Below are 23784 nucleotides of genomic sequence, written 5' to 3'. Positions count from 1 at the left end.
GGAAATAAATAAATGGTACCAAGGCAGCCATGGTTACTCTTGGTTTATGAGAGGTTATAAAGTGAAGTATGAATGGGGAAATTTCAACAGTTAAAATGTTACCCATAATAAAAATTATATGTTAAACTGTATATGGCAGGCAGATCTGTTTCTCCTAAAATTATATAAGGAGAATGTTGCCAAAGACTAGATGTAATGCTAAAGTTGATGATTTGCATGCCTAGTACAGTTATGTAAGAACTTACAGTAACAATAGATGTCCTACTGATCACTGTTGAAATATTCCCAACAGATGGGTTTTCACCTCTGACATCTAGCCTGGGTACCAAAGCTTAAACCTTCCCTGGAGCATACATTTGATGTATGACCTCAGTTTGTAAGTGTAGGGCTATATAGATAGGACATATGAGTGTAAATCCTCAGACTATCTCCAAGTCAGCAGCCTAAAGACATCTGAGAGAGAGTGCCCAGCTAGGAGGCGTCAAGCAGAAGATGAGGAGCCCCCTCAGCCCTAGGATCTGCCACATACAGCAGGAAGAGAGAAGGCAATACCAGAAGGGGAGAAGGAGGGTGGGAAGGAATACTGCAACAATGATCAGCAGAACATTTACTGATATGGTAAGTTCTTACACGGCTGCACTATGTCTTGACTGACATCACTGTTGCAGTATTACAAACAGATGGGTGATTCCTAGAGATTAAGAGAACAGAAAGGAAGATGGTTGAGAATGGTGAGAATTGTCCAGGTGTCCAGACAGGACTGACCTAGTGAATACAGCCCTGGATCTTGAAAAGGCATCAATTCTACAGTGCTTAGTGAAGGCGTGCACAAAGTCCATGTGGCAGCTTCTAAGATTGCCCCCCTTTGTATAAGACCCCAAAGGAGGTCATTGCCCTTGTAGAGTGAACTTGTGGGCAGCTGGCCAGGGGTTTGCCATGGTACAAGTAACAAAAGAAATGGATTTCGAAATCCAGCTCACAATGGTTTGTTTAGATACTGGTTGGCCCAGTCTGGAGTCCATGAAAGAGACAAACGATCTGAGTTACAAATAGATTTAGTCCTTTCCAAATAGAATCTTAGCTGACTGTGCACACCTAGGGAATGTATAAGTTTTTCACCTCAGCTTGGTCGAGAGGCATCTCATTCACCACTTTAGGCATGAAGGAGGGCTTAACCCTGAGGGGCACCCTGTCCTTGTGAAAATAAGAAAAGGTGGGACACCATGAATGCCTGTAGCTCAGATTCTCCTAGCAGAAGTTATATCCAGCAACAAAATAGTTTTCCGGGTGCAGAATTAGAGAGTAGAAGAAGTGGCTGGCTTTGAAGGAGGCAGAGTGAGTTTTTCTAGCATGAACTTGAGGTCCCAAGGTGGGAGCACAGGTTTCATTGGGAGTCTTAGGTGTAGCACCCCATTTAGAAATTGTTTGATCTCAGACTGGGACATAACAGGTGGACTGAAGGGTAGATAGGCAAAGACTGCTGACAAGTGGGCTTTGACAGAGGAAAATGCCAGACCTGTTTTCATAAGCTCACACAAAATAAGACAAGAGGAACCTCTGATTTTGTGATGTCCTGAATGTTTGTATGACACCATACAGAAAAACCTCTTCCATTTGTCTAAGCATGATTTTCCATTGGTGGGTTTGTTTGCCTCCTGGAGAGCCTGAAGCACTTCCTCAGAAAATTGGTATCTGAATGGGACCAGAAGAATGACAGGCTGAGATGAAGCAATGATCCCTTCTGCTTTGCAATGAGATTCACTTCATGGGGTAGTTTGTGGTGACTTCCTCTGGCTAAATGATACAGAAGGGGAAATCAGTGCTGCCTTGGCCAAAAGGGAGTCACCAGTAGGATTTCTGTTTTTTACCTTTAGTAACACTTTTCATTTTAGAAGAATGGGGGAAGGCATAAAGGAAATTCCCTGAACACTGAGTGCATCTATGCTTCATGCCAAAGAGCAAAGAGTCCTGTTGCAAAAGGGGGGGGGGGTTATTTGTTGCTCTCCAAGGCAAATAAATCTATATGTGGTGTTCCCCACTTATGGACTATGTCTAGGAAGACCTGTCTGTAGGGGGTCCATTCATGGGGGACTTTGAAGGACCTGTTTAGTGAGTCTGCCAGAATGTTGTCCTGTAATGGAATGCATACTGCTTGAAGGGAAATGTTCCTCTGGGTAGTCAGGTCCCAAACAATCTCAGCCAGCCTGCATAGTTGGAATGATCTGGTTCCTCCTTGCTTACTTATGTACCACATGACAGTAGTGTTGTTTTTTGAATACCTGAAGAGGTCCTGTTTTCCAGAGGAGTAAGAAAACCTGGAAAGCTTGAATGAGAGCCCTAATCTCTTTCAGAGTGAAGTGTTCTTTCCTGAGGCTGGACTGCCAAAGGCCCTGGACCTTGAAGATGCTCATCCAAGCTCCCCAATACTCATCCAAGGCATCTTATGTTCATTTATCGACTCAGAGTCTGTGCTTTGAAAGGCAGTCCTGGACTGAGGTTCACCTGAGCCAACCCCATAATATCTTCCTGAGATAAGGTATGATGCAGATTTTTGTGTCTAGGGGTGAGAGTGTTGTGAGCATACAGTTTTCAGGTACCACTGAATTTTCCTCATATGCAGCCTGGCTAATCAGAGTATTGGAATGGTTGCTGCCATGAATCCCAAAGCTCTTAGAATCTCCAGGCTTTGAGGAAGGTTAGGGACTGGAAGTTAAGTTGTAGGGCTTTGCACCTTTTTGAGCAGTAAGTAGGCCTGCATCTTTTTGGTGCCCAGTCTACAGCCAAAGAAAACTAGAATCCTGAGGGGGCTGGAGGGAAGATTGCAGCTGACTGTGAACCCCAACTGCAGGAGAAGGTTGAGGATGAACTAGAGATATTGTAGTAAGATCTGAGGTGAAGAGGCCTCAATAAGAAAATTGCATAAACTGGGAAATATCTGAATTCCCTGAGTCCTACAAAAGGCTATCACATGTGCTAGGCACTCTGGAGGCTGTAGAAGGCTCAAAAGGTAAAGCAGTAAACTAGAAGTGAGATTACCCAGTAAAGAACACCAGGAATTTCCTACAAGATGGACAAATGGGAATATGCAGGTAGGCATTCTTTAGATTAAGAGAGTTAGGAATGCCTGTGGGAGAATAAATGGCAACAGAGTCTGGAGGGAGAGCATTTTGAAAGTTGGCATTATGAGGAATATGTTGAGTAAAGAGAAAGATCCAGTATGGGCCTCCATTTTCCTTCTTTTCTTTGGAACCAGGAACAGTCTGGAGTAAAAACATCTTTAAAAAATGAAGAGGCACTGGTTGTTTTGTGCCTTGGACCTGCAATTCCTATAGGATGGGAAAAAGAAGCTTTAGCTGATTGGGGATGGAGGGGATGCCATTCTAGGGAGGCATCTCGTTCCAGGGCATAATGTTACCCCTTTTTTAATAATGGATAGTGCTCACTTGTTTGGTAATCTTTTCCCAGTTTGAGATGGACTGAGTGAGCCTTTTTGAGAGAGGAAGGGTTGGACTGGGGGGTGGGGATTTGGAAGAAGGCTCCCAGATCTGGGATCCCTTTCAGTTTTTTTTTTTAAATCTTTTCCTGGGCACCTTTCTCTGTGTTTGAGGATGTCTAGGTTTTCTTCTAACAAAAGAAGTAGGCCTGGATGGGTAATTCCTCTGGCATCTAGATACAAAGGTAAGTCAAATTTGTATGCAGTCTTTCATAGTTAAACCTTGTTGCTGTATGGTTCTGAATAAACTGTTTGTGGTCCAAACACAAGATTTTTGTCCAGGGGTGAATCAATGAGCTTAGCTTTGAAATCATCTGGCAGGGCCTGGTTGTGTAACAATGAGTATCTGTGGATGACTGTACCAGTAGCAGCTGCTTTGGTAGAGGACTCAGTACCATCATAGCTACATTTTATACTGTGTCTAGGAATCTGAGTGGCCTGATTAACCAGGAAAATAATTTGTTGTTTAGACTCTGTGCCTTATAAACCCACCACTAGCTTGTTTAGACTATTATGGATGGATAACAAGTATTTAGTCATCTGAGTCTGGTATTTTGTAGCTCGGAAGGCCCGAGTAGAAGAGGTATAAACCTTCCTCACCTATCCATAGCCTTGCTGTCCTTGTCTGAAGAAAGAACATTAGCATTAGGTAGTAACTTAGAAGGTTTGTCAGAAGAGACTGACACAGCTGAGGGGTCAACTACATGATTCTTAAACAGGAACTTAATGTCCTTTGGTACCTTGTGGAATCTGTCTGGCCTTTTGGGAGCAGAAGGCTGCAAGTCAGGAACCAAAGAGATGGATTCAAAAGACTCCAAAAAGGCCTCCAATACTGTAGGGACAGGGGAAGCAGTAGGAGTGGCCACCTCAAAGAGGCTGTAGTATTTCTTTTGGATAGCAGATATTTGCCAGGACTCTCACACAAAATGCCTCAACATATTAAAAATGGTCTCAACAAAGAATGCTTCCTCCACAGGAAATGGAATCCTCATCATCTGAAGGAAATTGACCATAAGAGTGAATATGATGGTCATCAGAATCTGTGGCCTCTTCGTTTTTGGAGGAAGAAAAGTCAACATTACCTTCTGAGGAGTAAGAGGAGGGACTGTAAAAGAAGGTGGTTTAAGAGCCATAATGGCTTTCTGCAATCCCTGAGAAAATTCCACCCACTCCTTTTCTTTAGAAGGAGGAGGTGAGGAGACATGCTTGGTCTTTTGTTTTTTTTTTCTTTTTGGGATGACATCTTCTTGAAGCAATGAGGTTCCAACCCCTGAAGTACCTCAATCAGTTTGCCAGGAATCTTTTCCCCAACTAAAATTTGTAGGATGCCTTCCAGTCCCTCTGAAATGATGGTTGCAGTTCTGCCTTCTCAGTAGCAACAAGCAACAGTCTCTTTGAACTTGTGATCCTGTGACTCCATACTGGCCTCAGTGGGGTCACAGTAGATGGTGTCTGAGGTAGAGTCGAATGTACTGTGGGTTCTGTAACCCCCGCAGGTACGTTGGAGTCAAACTGGGAAGACTGAGTGTCTAGCCTTGGCTTCTTGAGTTTTTTCTTAGGAGAAGGAGGTATTTCTGGAGTGCCAGTATGCACCATCTTGGAGTGGGCCAGACACTTCAGTCTTTGGATCTCCAAGAAAGTGTTGAGTGAAGAAAGGCAGGATTGCAAAGTCTTGGGCACAAAAGATTGACAAATGGAATGAGCCTAATAGTTGTGTTCAGTGCCTAGGCAGAAGAAACACTGGATCTGGAGATGTTCAGGGAATTTGCCTACCGCACTTACACTTACTCCTCCTAGCTGACATCTAACAAAAATAACATACATAAAAACAGTTTATATAAGATAGAAGGTTTCCCAATGGGACATTTATCTGATTCTGAGAAGCTAACTATACCAATGACCATGTGAAGATCAGACTGAAAGGAACAAGACTTGCATTCAGGCTGGCTGCGAGATAATCTGCAGTGTTACACTCATACATGTGTCTATATACCACTATGCTTGTGATCTGAGGTCATACATTGGACACATATTCCAGGTAAAGTTTAAGCTTTGGTACTCCAGCTGGACATCAGCACAGAAAACCTATCTATTTGTAATCCTGTAACTGTTATTTCAGTCAGGACATCTTTGGTTACAGTTAAGATACAGACATGTCTCAGCATCTGTGAAGCTAAGATGGGGTAAGGCAAGGTTGCAGTTGGTGCCAAGTTTGTTTTATCTATAGAACTTTTAGTAGGTGCTTGAGGGATGTGCTTACAATCACACATTAGCTGATAACTATAAAGAATCAGTTGAGGGGAAAGTTGTACTGCTTGCAGTTGACCTGTTGCTGTTAAGACATTCTCAGAATACTATTTTGATACCCTGGGATGTACTTAATAAATGAGATCTAATAACAGCATGCAGGGTAAATCTATGTCAGTCATTAAGCAATTCAGGTAACTTTGACAGTAGATGCTTTCCAAAGACCACAAGTAAGAAGGAAGGTAGCTAAGTGGAAAGCACGAGACCTCTTAGTGGACCCTAGAATCCTTATCATAAAAATGGTTTTCTATCTTAAAATTCTTTATTACAGAGGGTTCTAGTAGCTGTAACATACTGGCAGCTAAGAAAAATGGCTGATGGATACTTTCATTCATCTGGGCGCCAATAAAGCTTAGGAGGAGCACTAACTAAGTTATAGGATGAAAGAAGGATTATTTGTTTCCTCCCTATTAGTATACTTCCAAAAGGTAAACTTATGACAGGTGCCCCTATAATGGGATTTGGAATATTCATCCCTTTGGAAGCAACAGTAAGCTTATTCCCTTGTTCCTGCCTGACATTATTTCCATGTGAGATGTGTCATGGAAATCAATTTATACAGCCTGTTTTGCTTGTAATAATAAACTGAAGGGAATACATATACATAAATACAACATTCCCTCAGGTTAGTGGAATCTTTCAAGCCTCTAGGAATGAGTGTGTGCATGTGTGTGCCTTCCGTAGAAGGTTTGGCGCCGGGCTGGCAACTCAACACCATAAAAAACTCCACTGCCAATCATGAGCAGACAGGTGATATGCTGTGGCGACCCCTAACCGGGAAAAGCAGAAAGAAGAAGAAGAAGAAGAAGAAGAAGAAGAAGAAGAAGAAGAAGAAGAAGAAGTAGAGTCACCTCTCTTAACAGATTTCTTCTGGAGGACTGGTTCAGGCCAATTAAGGTATGACAGGTACATGTCCAGCTTATATGCTAATGCTATATTAAGAGATCATTTCCTGGATGCAAAAAGGATTAGCTGTTCCCTCTATGTTCCTATGATAACACACGGTAAACTTATTCTGGGCACTGCTGTGATTTCATTTGGAATATATAGCCCTTTGGAAGCAAAGTACAGTTGTGTAAACTTACCATAAATGTAGATGTTTGAGTGTATTCACTGTTGCAGTCCTAACTGACGAGATTTCCTGCCATGGAAGCCCTTAAAATGTCTGAGTACCAGATAATTTCTTCCCCCTCCAGGAGCTGATGGATGATCTGACTGACATCAAGGTATCCGGGTATAAGGGGAGTCAGCTGCATACTACAGTCTGTAATCTAGAGTATAATCTGATCACAGAGGAGGAACAACCTAGATCTAGAGAGGAAAATGCCCATGCCAAGCTTTGGGGCAAGAGGGGAATAAGGGAGGGAAAATAATACTGCAACAGTGAATACACTCGAAGAACAACATTTATAATATGTTTGCACAAATGTACTATGTTCTTTGTGTTTCACTGTTGCAGTCCTAACTGATGGGATGACTTCCAAAGATGATAACAGGGTGGATGGAGAATTTAATGGAAAGGATGGAATGCCCTGCAAAAGTGCAGTGGCAAACCCAGCTGTACACTTGGAGGTTTGAAGGTGATAGTGTTAGGTGAAGGCATACACAGAGGACCATGTAGCTGTTTCTAAAATGTCCTTAGTGGCCACCCCTTTAAGAAAGGCAGCAGATGTAGCAGTAGCCATAGTGGAGTGTGATCTAGTGGCTGTAGTAAAACAAAATGCAGTGGGAGGTTCATTTGGAAATTTTCTGTTTAGAAACTGGTCTTCCTTCAGAGTTACAGCCAAAGGCCATGAAAAGCTTGTCAATTTTTCTGACATTTTTTGTTCTGGCCAGGTAGTAATGCAGTTGCCTATGAACATCCAGCAAGTGGAGGATTCTTTCCCCCTTATTTTGAGGGTTAGGAAAGAAGATGTGCAGGTAGATGATCTGGTTCAAAGAGATCTCTGTAACCTCTTTAGCCTTAAAGGAGGGATTGGTCTTAAGAGAAACTGTCAGGATGGAATGTGAGGAAAGGTTCTATGCACATGTGACGATAGAAGGTGTTGCCAGCCATGCCAGGAGAAGTAGGACAGTGGATGTATAACTGATGCCAGCACAGCTAGCTGGAATTTTGTAAATAATTATATGTCATTAGTATATCAAACTGATTTGTACAGATGCTTGTGCTGAAAACGTATTTGTGAGGTTTGCTTGTATTAAAATGTATCAACAGTGTGCCCTGATGGAAGGAAAAGAAATGTACATGCATTGTTGTAACTGTTTAAATGTAAACATTGTAACAGCATATTCTGGAAAGGAAGAAGTTAATCCACCTGACTTTGAAAACTATTCTTCAAATTAAATTACTTTATGGGTTAAGCCATAAAGATGTTATCCTCCAGTTTTGAAGAGAGCCAGAGATGCAATGTCTATACTAGAGAATAAGCTGTAGCTCCAGTAGGAAAAGTGGAATGGTTTTATGACTTCCAGCAGCTGCACCACATCTGAGCAATGCTCTTGTGTGTGTATTGTTGACATGTAGGTGCTAAAATCCTGGCAGCTTCTAGTGTTGGTGATAGCATGGGAAAGAGTCAGATGACCAGATGTATTTGATGTCATTCTGTACATAAATAATGTTTTAATATTAGAGAACAGTGAAGTCTCAGCAGCATTCTGTATTCTGTCTTGGATTTCACAACAAGGACCACTCACCCATCTTGCCTTGCTCTAGTCAGTAAGTAGGGACAGTAATTCTTTAAGTCAATCAGGAACAGACAGTGAGACTACCTAAATACTGTTTTTCTATAACTGTGTGAAACTTTCCATTGGTGTTATTTTTAATACTTCCCGTGACTGAAACTCTGGTGTTTACTGTAAATAGATATTTAGTATTTTTATGTTCTTTTATTATTTAGTAAATATATTTAAACTTTTCATTTTGGTTTGTCCTTCTCAGAACATATTTAAGTTTTGAGAGTATTTGAACATATTTACTTGGTGATAACTCTGGCCACTCCATTAACTTCACTCAGTATAATGGGATACCCTTTTAAGAGCCTTATAGTAACTTACTGGTGGCAGTGAAACTACCCTATAGTTTGGGCAAAGTTGGTAGAACAGGTAATCTGTGGCAGCCTCTCCCAGGTGTGTGTGTGTGTGCATGTGTGTGTGTGTGTGTGTGTGTGTGTGTGTGTGTGTGTGTGTGTGTGTGTGTGTGTGTGTGTGTGTGTGTGTGTGTGTGAAAATTAAATCTTAAAAAGTGTATGTGTGTGATGAGTGTGTGTGTGTGTGTGTGTGTGTGTGTGTGTCAGCTACTTGGAGTAGAGACATGAAGCACTGGTTTCATTGACAGGGTGTTGCAGGACTTGGTTGGACACTCGCCCGAAGACCTAACCCTATAGCTGTGCCAGTGGGGAGTCTTAGTGGGGACCTGCAGGGAGACATATAGATAGAGACACCCAGACCCTGGACCAATTGTGAGCCTTGTGTGCACTTAAGGGAAATTGTGCTTGATGCAGACAGGTCTGCATCTGGAAATACTGAGTGTATCCATTTGTATTCCAAGCGAACGTCCCTCTTGGAAGGGCCCAGAGTGGGGACATTGCAGCACATAAGGGCCTGAAGCTCTGATACTGTTCTAAGTGAAGTAATGGATAGCAAAAAAGCTGTCATCCATGTTAAGAACTTGAAGTCTGCAGAGGCAGTTGGCTCGAAAGGGGGGGGTGGTGAATTACTCCAAAATGAAACTGAGATCCCACGGAGAAGCAGGAGCTTTTCTCAGGGTTTATTGTGAATAACTCCTCTCAGGAACTGTTTCGTGAGTGGATGGGAAAAGAGAGGGGGTTGAGAGGACAGATAGACTGAAATGGCTGAAGTGTGACTCTTAGAGGAATGAGAAAGCCCTTTGTCAAAAAGTTCTGATAAGTATGAGAGGATCAAAGGAACCTGAGAGTGAAGAGGGTTCTGTCTCTTTTGTCAGCATCATATAAATCTTCTCCATTTGGTGGAGTAAAATTTTCTTGTACTAGGTCATCTGCCTTCTCTTAAAATGTCCAGGACCTGTTTGTCAAGGGCTGTCCTCATCTGAGGGGGGGGGGGGTCAAAATATAATCCAAGCTATCAGTTTCAGAGTGCTCAGGTCAGGGTATATGATGGTGCCCTCATTCTCTTTCAACAGGTCCACTCATTGGCGCAGTAGCCATAGATGCCTTTCCATTTCACTGTTGCAGTATTCTTAACATGGGGTATCCCCTGCCAAGGTCAGCCTGATGTCCGGCCAGTATACCATATCCTTTAGGTTGTTATTGATATGCAGTGCTTCACATGTATGCTCCCCATGCAAGGTGTAGAGAATAAAGGTGATGTCCGGACGTATCATCCTCAGAACTTCTATGCTGCTAGTCTGAAGACCATCTTTGATCATCAGTCTGATCACCCGATTTGTTGTCGGTTATCTAGCCATTCACATAAGTGCCATGTTGGGTTTTTTTTGAATTATCCTGTTTTCCTTTTAGCATTTGTGTTGTTGTGGCTTTTCATGTCATCCAGAAAGGGTACATACCAGTGTGGGAGACAGATTACCCATAAAGACCACCATGAGCAGTGCTTGCTTTGTTTAGAAGTGTCTTACAACCGTATGTCCTGTAGTATTTCTCAAGCTTTTGTTCCTAAGACCTTACATAGTCATCTTTCCTCTCTTGCCATTTATCTTGAAAACCAGTGTCTAAAACTTTTAGCAAAGGATGTTATGGAAGGTACTTCCTGGCATGAGGTTCAGCCATCTTCAAAGAAGAAGGTCAAAAAGTCAGGTCAGTTTTTTTGGCTGTGCCTCCTCCACTGGATGTCTCTCTTGAGGTTGGTGAAAGCCTGGAGGATCACTCAGTTTTTGGGCTAGATTCCTCTGCTGCGACCGCTTCAGAGGCCAGCATGGATCCAGCTTTTTGCACGTCCTAGGAGGCCTTTCAGATGTCTGCTTTGGACGCTCAGGAGAAGCCATGGCCGGTTAGCACTGAAAGGACTGGGGGGGGGGGTCCTCAGATACTGGTTATGGAGGAAGTCCCGACTACGATTATTGAGTGTAGGCCAGTGTCAGAGTCTTCTACTTTTCATAAGGCGGACCTCCCTTTAAAAAAAGAAGCAAAAGAGAAACCATATTTCCTTTGCTCCCAAAGACCCTCAAAATGAATGGCAGAATTTTACACAGGGTTTGTTCAATGCTCTTATGGCCTTGAAGCCTCCTCAGGGGGTATCTGTCTTGGCTCCTCCTTGGTCTTCTTCCCCCCTCAAAAGGTCTAGGGATCAAGATTCCTCTGAAGAAGAAGAGGATTCTGATGAGGAATCCCTGGCCTAATCTACCCAGATTCCTTTCCCTTTGGATTATGGTTCTGAGGAAGAATAGTCTGCTAGTCCTGAATCTCCTTTTGAAGAGATTTCCTTTGGGGATACCATTGCCAGGATGATGGAATTCTTTAAATGGGATTGTTCCCAAGTTTCTGAAGTGCAGAGAAGATATTATGAGCTCCTTCAAATGGAATCTTCTAGACCCTCTGCTGTTCCTTCTGTTTTGGCTGCATTATTGGATGCCTTTTTTTCTGCATCTCAGCCCCCAGACTCTCAACCCCTGCTCCTAAAGAACAGATAGATTTTATAACATGCCTGATGACTGCAAATTTATTTAAAAGTGTCCATCTGCTGAACTTTTAGTGGTTTCTGTGGCATATGACAAGTGTTCTAAATTACTGCCTTCTACCAAGCTTCTTCCTTCTGATAATGACATCAGGACTATGGAAAGGCTGGGTAAAAAGGTTTATACTTCAGTCACCCTAGTATTTTGGGCTGTTAATCAAATTCATATGACCAGATATGTTTTGGCTCTTCTTTCTCAGGCTTGCTAGGTTATTTCTGACCTTCCTGATTTTGAGGGAAAGACGTCTGCCTTGTCTCTGTTAGGGGCTTCTTCCCAGGTAGTTTTACATTCCATTAAATGTAGTTATGATGCAGCAGATGCTTCTTTGAGGGCTGCTGCTTCTGGCTCTGTGTTGTGGAGATATTCCTTGTTATGGCTTCAACCTCTGCCTGATGATATTAAGGCTAAGTTGAAGGATGCTCCTGTGGACAACAAATGTTTGTTTGGTGCTGCTGCAGCTGAGTCCCTGCAGGAGAAAGGTAAGGAGTTACAGGACCTGAAACATATTTTTGTTTCTCCTGTGCCAAAGTTCCAGAGAAACTATTCTAATAAAACAAGCCTTGGTTAAAAGGCAGTCTGGTCCTCCTCCTAAAGGCAGGAAGGGTGGTAGGTGGGTTCACCCAGCTATGTCTACACAGACCCCTCCTGCTCAGAAGCTTTCCTTTCCTGATAAACCAGGTGCTGTCTGACTACCTGATTCTTCCCAGCCACATTCCCCTCTCTCATTGTCTTTTCTTGTCTCTTCCTATCTGGTTAAGTATAACCCAGGATTCCAGGGTTCTCGTCATCATTTGCCAGGGGTATTTCATGGTTTGGAAATCTCTTCCCCTCTTCATGGGCATTCCTCACCCACCTCAAAACCAGTTGAGCTCTTTTCCAGAGGTGCTTCAGAGTCTTTTGATTCAGGGAATTATTTAAGGGGTTCTGGCTGCTCAAAGGGGGGAAGGGTTTTATTACAGAATGTTTTTGGTCCCTAGGAAAGAGGGCACTTGGAGACCCATTCTGGATATTTCTCACTTGAATACATTTCTGAAGGTTCCTTCCTTTTAAATGTTGTTCCTTCAGACTTTGTTCCCTCTACTGCTTCCTCAGGCTTTTATGGTTTCTTTGGATCTCAGGGATGCTTAACTCCATATCACTATTCATCCCCTTTCAATGAAGGTTTTGCATTTCTCTGTTGCTTCCTAGCATATTCAGTTCTCTGCTTTGCCCTTTGGCCTCTCTACTACCCCAAGAGTATTCACCAAATGCTTAGCTCCTGTGATTGCTTTTTGCAAGCCCACAGGCATACAAGTCTTTCCTTATTTAGAAGACCTTCTTATTCAAGCCACCTCTCCAGAGATTCTTTTAGAGCACCTTCAGTGGGTCATCACTCTGTTGCAAAGCCTGGAGTTCACTGTAAATGGTCAAAAGTCCTTCCTGTCCCCATCAAGGGATCATGTTTTCCTGGGATGCAGGATCCAGACTGCTCCTGTGCTAGCATCCCTGCCACCTCTCAAGGTTTTGACATTGATTTCCTTTTTTTCAGTCCCTACTTCCTCTGCTCTTGATTTGAACCAGGGAATTTCTAAGGGCTCTGGGATTCATGGCCATCCACCATCCCTGTGCTTCCCTTCACCAGAGAAAGCTTCAGTGGCATCACTATGGCTTCAGCATGCTCATCCTCTAGAGTTTCCAATCCCTCTTCTTCCATGTCTCAGTTTCAGTGGTGGATTTGTCTACTGACTTTGAATCCAGGCCTTTCCTTTCAACCCTCACTTCCCTCTCAGGAGCTGTTCACAGACACCTCAGATGGAGGTTGGGGGGCTTCCTTCGGAAACCTAAAGGGGCAAGGCCTTTGGTCTCCTCAGCAGCAGAAGGAGCACACCAGTATCAAGGAGATGAGAGCTCTTCTGTTGGCCCTCACTGCTTTTTATCCTCTGTTTTCTCCAGGGCCCCTAAAGTTCTTTACAGACAACACCCCAGTGATGTGGTATGTCAACAAACAAGGGGAGGGGGGGGGCAAGGTCCTATTGGCTTTGCAGATTGGCACTCCAGGTTTGGGAGTTAGTGATTCAGTACCAAGTCACACTTCAGGCAGTGTACATTACTTCCAGCAAGATCCATAACACAATCTCATGAGTGGATGCTTCACAGGGATGTGTTTCTGAACATTATCCATCAGTGGGGTATTCCGCAAGTAGATCTCTTTGTCTCCCCTTTGAACAGGCAGCTTCCTCTATTTTGTGCCAGGACGTCATGTCCTCTGACCTGGAAGGTGGACGCCCTATCTTTTTCATGGAAGGGGATGTTCTTTATAACTTCCCTCCCCTTCCTCTCATTCCAAAAGTCCTATGCAAGATAAAACAGGATGCTCCCAAAAATCTTCCTGGTGACTCCCCCTTTGGCCCAGACAGCACTGGTGCCCTCTTCTTCTGCACTTAGCTAAGGGCAATCATCACAGATTACCTCACAGGGTGGAATTTCTCACAAAAGACAAGGGATCTTGCATCCATCCCCACCTGTCTACTCTTCAACTGACACTGTGGGTGATGGGATTTTGATTCCCTAAAGGCATCTTTTTTCTGAGGGCATGCTTCAGGTTCTGCAGGAGGCCAGGAAACCCACTGCAAACCTTTCTAAAAGGTGAATTTCTCATTGTCATCCTCTGAATCAAAAGAATCTGAAGACTCCTGGGGGGAGATGTCTGTTTTTGTTTTACCAGGAGAAGATTCAAGGGCAGAACCATAAAGGCTAAGGCATCCAGTTCTGACTATAGTAATCACATCCACAGCCGGCCTAACCAAGTCCTGTTGATAGGCCTGCGTTTGTGAGTGGTAGCCAGTAGGTTTCAGCTGGAGCAAGCTGGATGCAGCCTTTTTATTTGAGGCAGCAGGCCTAGGCTTATGAGTGATATCAGTGATGGTGTCAGGATGCAAATGGGTGGTCACATCCCAAGAACTGTTAACCGAGGGAATCTCCTGACAATGTGGGGCTCCGGTCTCCCCTTTGACAAATGGAAAATGGTTGTCTGACGCTGGGACCTACAAAGTGTCTCCAGACCCAACCAACAATCTAAGTCCTTCAGCTTGTGCAGAAGTAGAGGACCCTGGCAGCATACTGGACTCAGAATGGGTCTTGATAGAGGCCTGTGCCACAACCTCAGTTGTTGGATGGGTCCGCAAAAGTGTCTCACCTTCTTTGACAACAACAAGCCTGAGTGGACTGGTGGATGGTGAATGAATGTCAGCTGGTACCCTTTGCTTTGAACAATTCTCCCTCGTATGCCTAGGGAGATCAACCTCGCCCCAACTGATGGATGACATGATATGAGAAGTGTCTAATGACTCACTAAGGTACTTAGCTAGAATCTCAGCCCTATGCTTGATCATCCTATTGGTAAAAAGCAAGCACAGAACTGACAGGTATATTGTGTTCTGGGCCCAAATAAGCTAGGCAAAAAGAGTGGAAGTCTCGATGTGGTATCTGCTTGCCACAGTGGAAACAATTATTAACTTTCTATGTCAAGAAATGTATGAAAAGTTCCCCAATGGGATACTTGACTTTAAACATCTTCTTTCTCTGGTGCAGGCTGACTGACACACTGACTAACACTCTGCTTCGGGCTCCAATGACAATAAAAGACAGAGGTTTTGATGCTGGCTGACTCCTTTATACCCACGTCTTGATTTCAGTTAGGGCATCTACCGGCTCCTGGAGGGGGAGGAAATTCTCTGGTAGTTGTGCCGGCCAAGGGCTTACCTGGCAGGAAATCCGATCATTTAGGACTTCAACAGTGAAGTGTCCGGGTCACTTATTTTCTGAAGTAGGGAAAATATGTTTGGATATTACTGCATCAGCTGTTGTCACCCTGAGTGGGTTCACCAAATGTTCATAGGTTCATAGGTTCATAGATTAGTTCTAAGCTAACTGCCCTTGCGAGCCATTTTAAGCTTAGCCAATTATCCCTTGTGAGACTCAAACCCTGCACCTTGTCTTTGTAAGGCAAACACCTTAACCATTAGGCCACCCTCCCAACCCTGTTCTCACAGTACTCCGTTGGAGATGCCACCAATCTGTAATTGGGAAGTTACACATATTTTGAGATTGTTCAGTCATTCAAGATTTTTGGCATAATCTACAACAAATCTTTATGTTGCTGTTTGAGGAATATTTTGTTCTTTCATGTTTGTTAGTCATTTTTCATTCTCTCAAAACAAAAGAGGATATGACAAACAATGAAAGGGTATCTTGCTGGAAAAAAGTAATAATAATAATAAAATAATAATAATAATACCCTTTTGTTAATCAGATAGACCTATTGGATACACAGTCCCTTTTTAGGGGTAACCTGGGAACAATGACTGGTTAAGTGACTTATTTAAGGTCAGACAGTAGGCAAATGACGGCTCTAGAAATCAAACCATGTATTGCAGAAACTACAGTGCAGAGCCTTAACTCTCTGTGCCAACTGCCAGAAGTATTAGTGAATGTGACTAAAAAAATATTACATGAAAATGGAAACTGCAGAAATCCTATGCCTATAATACATTGGGTCATTACAGACCAATTACATCACAGTGAAATGAATGTAGCTCTTGGAACAGGAAATACGCGCAAGTTCTTACTTGACTGGGTCCCTTTTATTGATAACGGAAAGCAAACCTCTAGCCACCTTGGAAAGAAATATCAGTACTGCAGTTCTTTGATATCTGTTAGCCCATACACACTGTCATTACATTACCACTGCAGAAGACTTCTGATGTGTTCAGTTTTAAAATTCAGCTCTGCAATACCAGTTTCTTTCTTACTGTCGTAAACGATCACTGTTATACTGTCTTTATTAATTTAATGATGTTATTACTGTTTTAAAATGTTGGTCATGCTGTTTACTCAACAGGCTGTTATGAATTAGGGATGTTAAAGTCATAATACAAGCATACAGATCAGTCCTTCATTCTAGTTTTTTATCACTGTATTTCAAACAGGAAAAATTAACAGTTATGAAAATGCAAATGGAATATAGTAACTCAATTATAATGGAGGGGACAGTATATTTAATAACCACTGCCTCTGTTATGTGATCATTTCTATAAACACGTAAGATAACAGGCAGTGTTTCTTATCAAGAATCTGGAACATTAAATAATGAACATGAATATTAGACTTTCTTCTGTTCAAATGTTGTATTCGTATCTGAATTACAATAAATGATATTTGAGTGGAAAAATTAATACAAATGGATATTAAAAAAAAAAAAAAAAACAACAACAAATATAGATTAGATGGAGTCTTTCTTACCTAGTTCTTCTCCTCTGTGCCACGTCATTTTCCCCGTTTAAGGCAGATCGGTGTCGCTCAATCTGCACATGTTTCAGGTGTTCTTTCTCATTTAGAATGGTGTGGGGTGCTGTCCTAGTGGGTGAACACCCCGCGCTGCCAGACTGACTCAATGAGTGAGACTGATTGAAAGGCCAAGGCAACTCAACATCTTCTTCTATATTTAAAAAAAAAAGTAAAGCAAACACTGTAATAAAATTCCTGGCCTTCCCTGGCAAAGGAAATTGAAAAACAACATATATTTATGCTTAAAACAGTAAGCTGGAATACAATACATAAAACAATTCTCCTGAATTAAGGGACTTGCTGAAAGAAAAGTTAATTATATTATATTATTTACTGGGTAGCTACATAAATGTTTCAATTCACTCACGACTGTTTTTCATTCGTAAATCAGGGTGTTACTGCTGTTGTTGTTACAGCAAAAAAAGAGAAATCTAGGTATGGTACTAAGGAACTTTCCCTTCTTTTCAATTGGGGGGCGTAGGTGGGTTAAAGAGATGGAGAAAAAAAAGTAACACAAGGGTGATGATGCTTGTGTTTTGAAGAAGCAAACTCAATTGAAGTAAAAAAGATATGGCAAGAGTTAGTCAACAAAATGTGAATAAAAAGGTTCCCGAAGACATGGATCATTATCTTGCTGCAGAAGTAGTGGCAGCACATAACAATGTCTGGGTTGTAAATGTGCAACTCGAAGAGGCAGTTTATTGACATAGAAATACAGGGAGTGTGGGGAAGTCTGTGAAGTGATGTGCATCAGAAATTCCCTGGGGGGAGTTCTGCTGATGTGCAAGGTGTACAGGAAGGAACTGTAACTGTGGGAGAAGTAGCTATGCTGTAAAGAGTGGCTGAAAAGTATGAGAACATCAAAGGGTGTGTTTGGTCACCAGAAGCAGCTTGTTAGCTATAAAAAGACAGACAGAGATTTTGGACCCTGGCATGCTGTCAGAAAAAGAGCAAACCTTATATGAAGCAGGGAGAAATACAGGAAGAAGATGGTATTGCTAGGTACTATAAAGAGGAACAGGATAGTGGAGCACTAGGTGCACTCCTTAAAGAAGGAGCAAATACTGCTTTTTAGCAGTAACCGAAAAGGTAAAAGAATTGTACTTCAGAGTGCAACAACGCAATGGAGAGAGGCAGAGACACACTGCTAGGATTAGGTAGTAATTTCAGGCAGAGAAGCAAAAGCGAGAGGGCTTTAAACTTTAATGGAGCAGGACAGAATGACAACAGCTATGCACAGAGAGAGAGGAAGAGAAATAAATTGAACTGCAGTACTAATGTAAATGAACTAACAAGCATTTCCAAGCACAACACAAATATAGAAAGTGTGAGATGGACAGAGAGAGAAAGACAGACAGCAGGGAAGGGGGGAAGACAGAGATAAATAGAAAGAAAGAGAGAGATGATTCCAGTGGTAGACAGCCATTTCAGACAAAGTATACCAATAGAAATGAAAGGGCCTTAAGCAGCCCACCTTGTGAAAATGAAGTGTAGTAGTAAGAGTGTTAAGAATGCAAGAAGATGATGAGTAAACTAAACTTTTCAGTGTTAACCTAAAACAAAACAAAACAGAACAAAACATAACAAATGTAGATTATGCCCAGAAATCCCTTTATTTCATCTAGAACTCTCTGAAGCAAATAGTCAAAAACAAACACACACATGCACGCACACACACACACACACACACACACACACACACACACACACACACACACACACATATAGCATCTACATGTACTGTCCCACTGGCATACCCCTCCACAGTTAAGACTGACCACAAACTAATAATCTTATCCTTTAAAATCCTCAGACCATCACATGTAACTATCTCGGTATTCAAAGAATTCAGACATACTAACCTCACGTAATTCTATGACGAAATATCAAAATTCAAGTATAACTGTAACCCCAAAAATGGTGACATGGAAGGTAGTTCTGAAAGGTAGTTCTGAGTAAATTCTGCACTCACCCAGATTAATGTATTAGCCTAACAGTTCCTACCAGAACCAAACAAGATGCAAAGATCAAGAGCAAACCAGCCTGCTGTTATTTTGCATAAATAAACAATGCAATAAAAAGGGGGGAGAATACCCACAAATCAAGGTCAACATAAAAAATTATCAAAGGTACTGAAAAATACCATCAGGAAGATAAAGGCATCCCAAGAACTTAAACTAGCATCAGAAGCTAAGAATAATTACAAATATTTTACTTACCTCAGAAAATTAAGAAATAACACCCAACATTGCTCAAAACTTATTCAAAATGGAAAGATTGCTGTTAAGCAACTGTTTTTTTGATAACACATCCACAGCATAAAATCTTTTAGAACAACAGCTCAGGCAACAGAAAGAAGAAAGGGTTGTTGCCAAGCTTAGGAAGCATATAACAAGGAAAATAGCCAAAGATCCCGTACAGATGTTAGAAATATTTTGGAAATTTTATGAAAATCTGTATAAAGCAGAGAAATGTGAAAATCAAGAAAAAGTACAAATGGAAATATTTATGGAAGAATTAAATATGCCAAGGTTGCAGGTAGATGAGGCTCAGTTATTAACAGTTAGGGGATAGGAGGAGATTAGATAGAAATGAAGATGTATAGCCAATCTACAGGACAGTACCCAGGAATAGTTGGTATTCCTGTGGAAATGTGGAAGCTAGGAGGGAAGAAAGTAATACAGATCTAAAAGGAGGAGCACCAACATTCTGGAAAAAAGCTGTGGTGGCTGTAATACCTAAAGATGGTAAAGATCCCTCAGGTCCAGCTTTACATGGGTCAACTTCTATTCTAAACCATGATTATAAAGTGTTAATGTTTATAACGGCTAAAAGAATGGCAAAGGTGTTGCCAAATTTGATAGATATGGATCAGTGTGTTTTTGTGGAGTGGAGGTAAACATTTGACAACATTAGTAGAACAATGATGATCTAGAGGGAAGCAGAATGTAGGAAAATACCACTATTATTCATGGGTATTGATGCAGAGAAAGCATTCAACAACATAAGCTGGGATTTTGTGAGTAGGACAATGAAAGCATTTGCATTCCCTGACAAAATAATAAGGTTAATTAGTAGGATATATGAGGGATCGGAGGCAAATATCAAAGTGGGGGGGGGGGTTCCCTCTGTGATAAGGTCTGTTTAAAGAGAGGAATCAGGTAAGGGTGTCCTCTTTTCCCTTTGTTATTTGCATTACATTTAGAACCATTGTCAAAGAAAATAAGGGACTCAGAAATTCAACGATATATGTGGTACAGTAATCAAAAAAGTTGTCTTTATTTACAGATTACATTATTTTGTATCTGATAAAACCAGAAAAGGATATTTCAGTGTTATGGAACATTCTGAGGATGTTTAAAGTCTTTTTGGGATACAGAACTAATGAAGATAAAACAAAGGAAATAGCTGTAAACGATGTACCCACACACGAACTGGTTCAGCAATACCCCTATTTATGGGGACATGATAAAATGAAGTACTTAGGACTATGACTTAAAAAGGAATCTTTTATGGCTGCTAAGGATATGTGGGAAGAGAGTAAACAAAAGATAATACAAAAACTGATAACCTGGAAAACTTGTTTTATGGATATGGATAGCAGTGAACATGTTTTTGTCCCTTAGTTTTATACACTGGTCAGGCATATTTTTTTATCAACCAGAGGAGAAATTGTGGATAGCAATTAATAAAGAGTTGATGGATTTTACCTGGGAGGTGAAGAGGGCAACAGTGATGTGGGGTAAGCTGATCCTTCCATTAGAACAAGGTGCTTTGGGATTATCCGATTTGAAGGGATTAAGTGTTACACTGTTAAGGCTCCTATACATAGCACAAGCAGAAAGCTATAATTCAAAGTGGAAAGGGATGATGATATAATATGGAAGAAGCTCAAGAAATAACGAGAGACTGGAATTTTGGTTGCAGATCCTTAAGAAGAATAACAATAGCCATACATAACATTATATTCATAAAGCAGCAACAAATATGCAGGATTCTGCCTATAGTGATGACTACAATTAAGGGTTCTGAGAATAGGTAACAGGAGGGTGGAATTTACTGGAGGAAGCTGGCAAAGGAACCAAGGTACTGGGAGCAAATAGTTAGACAGGGAAAGGTAACATAATGGGAAGAGGCCACGGATACATTTGGATTGCAGGCTAGACACTGCCTTCCCTGTCTATAATTGATATGAGAGTATAGGCAAAGAAATGGAATAGGGGGATCCTAAGTAAGGGACCAACATCAGTAGAGCTTTTAGCTGAATCTAGAGCAGAAGCTGCTGTTACAAAACAGACAATTAGTTGGGCATACATATAAAATACTGCATGCTAAATATACGAATCAATCAGAGGAGGTTAGAAAAGATGTGGAAGAGAGACTGGATAAGCAATTCACAAAGAAACAATGGGAGGATATATGTATGGCTCTTAAATATGCAACAAAGTGTAGAAGATTTGGAATTTTTGCTTGGAAGTGTTTGCATAGGTATTTTTATACTGCAAGCAGACTCCAAAGAAATTTTCCTCAGGTAGACAGCAAATGTTGGAGGTGTGATGAGGAAGAAAGACGTAATTGGGAACACAGTTTTTGGGAGTATAATGAGCTGACAGACTTTAAAAATTCCCTGCCAACTGTTCTGTCAGAGATGCCACGTGAGCAAAGTGGTGTAACTAAGGAAATTATTTTTGAACTATGATACAGAATTGGAATTGCTTACAAATAGTAAGGCCTTGCTGAGTTTAATTCTGATGACTGCCAAAAAAGCAACTACTAGAAAATGGAAATCAAAGTCTAAACCAATCATATTAGAAGTAGTGAATATACTAACAGATAAAAAGAACCGGAAGTGGGATCTTTAGAAAAGGGTAGGAGCAAATTATGCAGAAAAATAGGAATTATGGGAACGATATATGCAGAATAATGTTTTGGAGGAGGAATGAGGTTTAAGGGAAGGCAGGAAATGAATGAACTATATAATATTTGATTAACAATGACTGTACAGAAGGTTATATGTGACATGTACTGTTTGCATGTGAAAATATGTCAATATATTTTTTAATTTACAAATGTAAGACTGCCTATATCATAAGGGATAATTCAATAAAGATGTTTTTGTTAAAAAAACAAAGAACTTATTCAAGATGGTACCACCTGCTAGGATCCAGTAGATATTGCAAACACATTGGCTAACAAATTCAGTGCAAATTTCACTCCTGAATCAACTATATAAAGCTCACATATTTCATAGGATCTCAACCCCCTCCCGCTTATTACACAAGAACTCTTACTAAAAGTACTTTTCAAAACAAACAAACAAATCATCCTCCATGGGACCCAAAAGCATACTTGGCTGCTTGCCAAAAATCACTTAACATACACTGGCAGATCTGCTCCTTTAGCTGTTCAACCTGAGCTTAGCCATCAGCTTTGCTTATCAGGTATGACACACAGCATCTGTGACACCACTTCAGTGGGGCAGCTCCACCATGGACCTCTAGAAACTACAGACTCTGCAGATAAGCCTAACAACCCTCATCTACAGGGCCATGGAATGGATCATAACTGACCTAATAAACTACAATAGTAAAAATATTACATGGCTTTACCCCCAGCAGTTTGGCTTTGTTATAGGTAAATTCTTTCTAATGAATCTGGTAATCTTCTTTGACTGACAATGGTCATGCTGTCCTTTCAGCATACCTTGTCTTTGTCAAAGCATTTGATACTACACCACATGCTAACATAGTTAACAAGCTAAATGTGCTACAAAATATGATACTTATATAGTTAGGTGGATGGCAAATTGACTGAAGTACAGGACCCCACACAGTAAGGGTGTCAGGTACATCCCCATAGAACATGACGTTTTACTAGTGGAGTCCCTCAGGAATCTGTAACATGTCCTCTACTTTTTGACATATATTTCTTTGATCTTCAAATTAAAAAACAGGATCTCTGGTAAACAAACCTTTTGGATGATTGTAAACTGTGTGCAGTCTTCAAATCCCCTTCAGACAAGCAGAAACTACAATTTGAACTTTTACAAGTTAATAACTAGTGCACAGAATATGGGCTAAAACTAAATGCTAAAAAGAACAATATTGTTGCATTCTGTATTCAATCCTCCAGCCCCGCTAACAGTATAGATAACATCCCAATCCAAAATGCAGATGTTGTGAGAGAGCTTGGAACGTTGGTAGATAATTCCCTCTGTTTTGATCATTGTGATGCAACAGTGGTTTGGAAACCTTTCCATCTGATGCAAATGACTACAAAGGGTATCTCCTCTAGATCGAGAGATGTCTTTTCCCCTCTATATCCTGCACTGATCAGGCCCATCATAGAATAAAATGCCTCCTTTGGGATGTATCTTATCTGACATATTAGCCAGTTCAAGATCTCTTATATCTCCACAAATCAAACAGTCTTGTGAATGTTAGGTCCAGAAATAGGAATCTGTTTTACAAGATAAACAAATGATAGTTGAGTGACAGATGTGTCATGCAATGACTACCCCTTCTTTGGAAAAAAACTCCACTCCAGATCAATGTGACATACTATCTTTCGTTAAAAAATAGTTTGACAATTGCATGGGTATTCACAAATTCAAACTCCTCTAGCATGACTGGCTTATTATCTCTCCATGAAAACGTGATGTAAAGTTCAAGAAAGCGTACTGGCAAGACATAAATGGTGATATGGCCCATTTGTCTTATATTTTCTATGATTCTGTGGTTACTTTTAATCCTCTTCTAGGGAACAGGAAAGAACATGTGGAAGAGAGAAACAGACAGATACCTACCAAACAATCACACACACACACACACACACACACACACACACACACACACACACACACACACACACACACACACACACACACACACACACACACACACACACCTACAGGGGGAAGCAGGCACGTAGGCTTAAAAAATGTCCTGGTTCTGAAAGTGAGGAGCACAGCAAGATTATTAAAGCAGTAGGC

At 41.3% G+C, this 23784-nt stretch overlaps 1 protein-coding gene across 1 annotated transcript in view; it reads right to left on the bottom strand.

Moving 5' to 3' along the window:
• The window catches only part of ATAT1 (alpha tubulin acetyltransferase 1), a 920612-nt gene that overhangs the window by 163484 nt on the left and 733344 nt on the right, over window positions 1-23784 (bottom strand). Inside the window, exon 9 of the mRNA XM_044084476.1 lies at window positions 16749-16944. Within this exon, the coding sequence (XP_043940411.1) occupies window positions 16749-16944 (196 nt within the window). The remainder of the gene's footprint in view (window positions 1-16748; window positions 16945-23784) is intronic.

Source organism: Protopterus annectens, chromosome 9.part0 (assembly GCF_019279795.1).
Source record: "Protopterus annectens isolate FY-2018-M chromosome 9.part0, PAN1.0, whole genome shotgun sequence".
In the NCBI taxonomy this organism is placed as follows: domain Eukaryota; kingdom Metazoa; phylum Chordata; order Ceratodontiformes; family Protopteridae; genus Protopterus; species Protopterus annectens.
The sequence above is the reverse complement of the archived record's forward strand: the minus strand, read 5'-3'. Positions and strand labels throughout refer to the sequence as shown.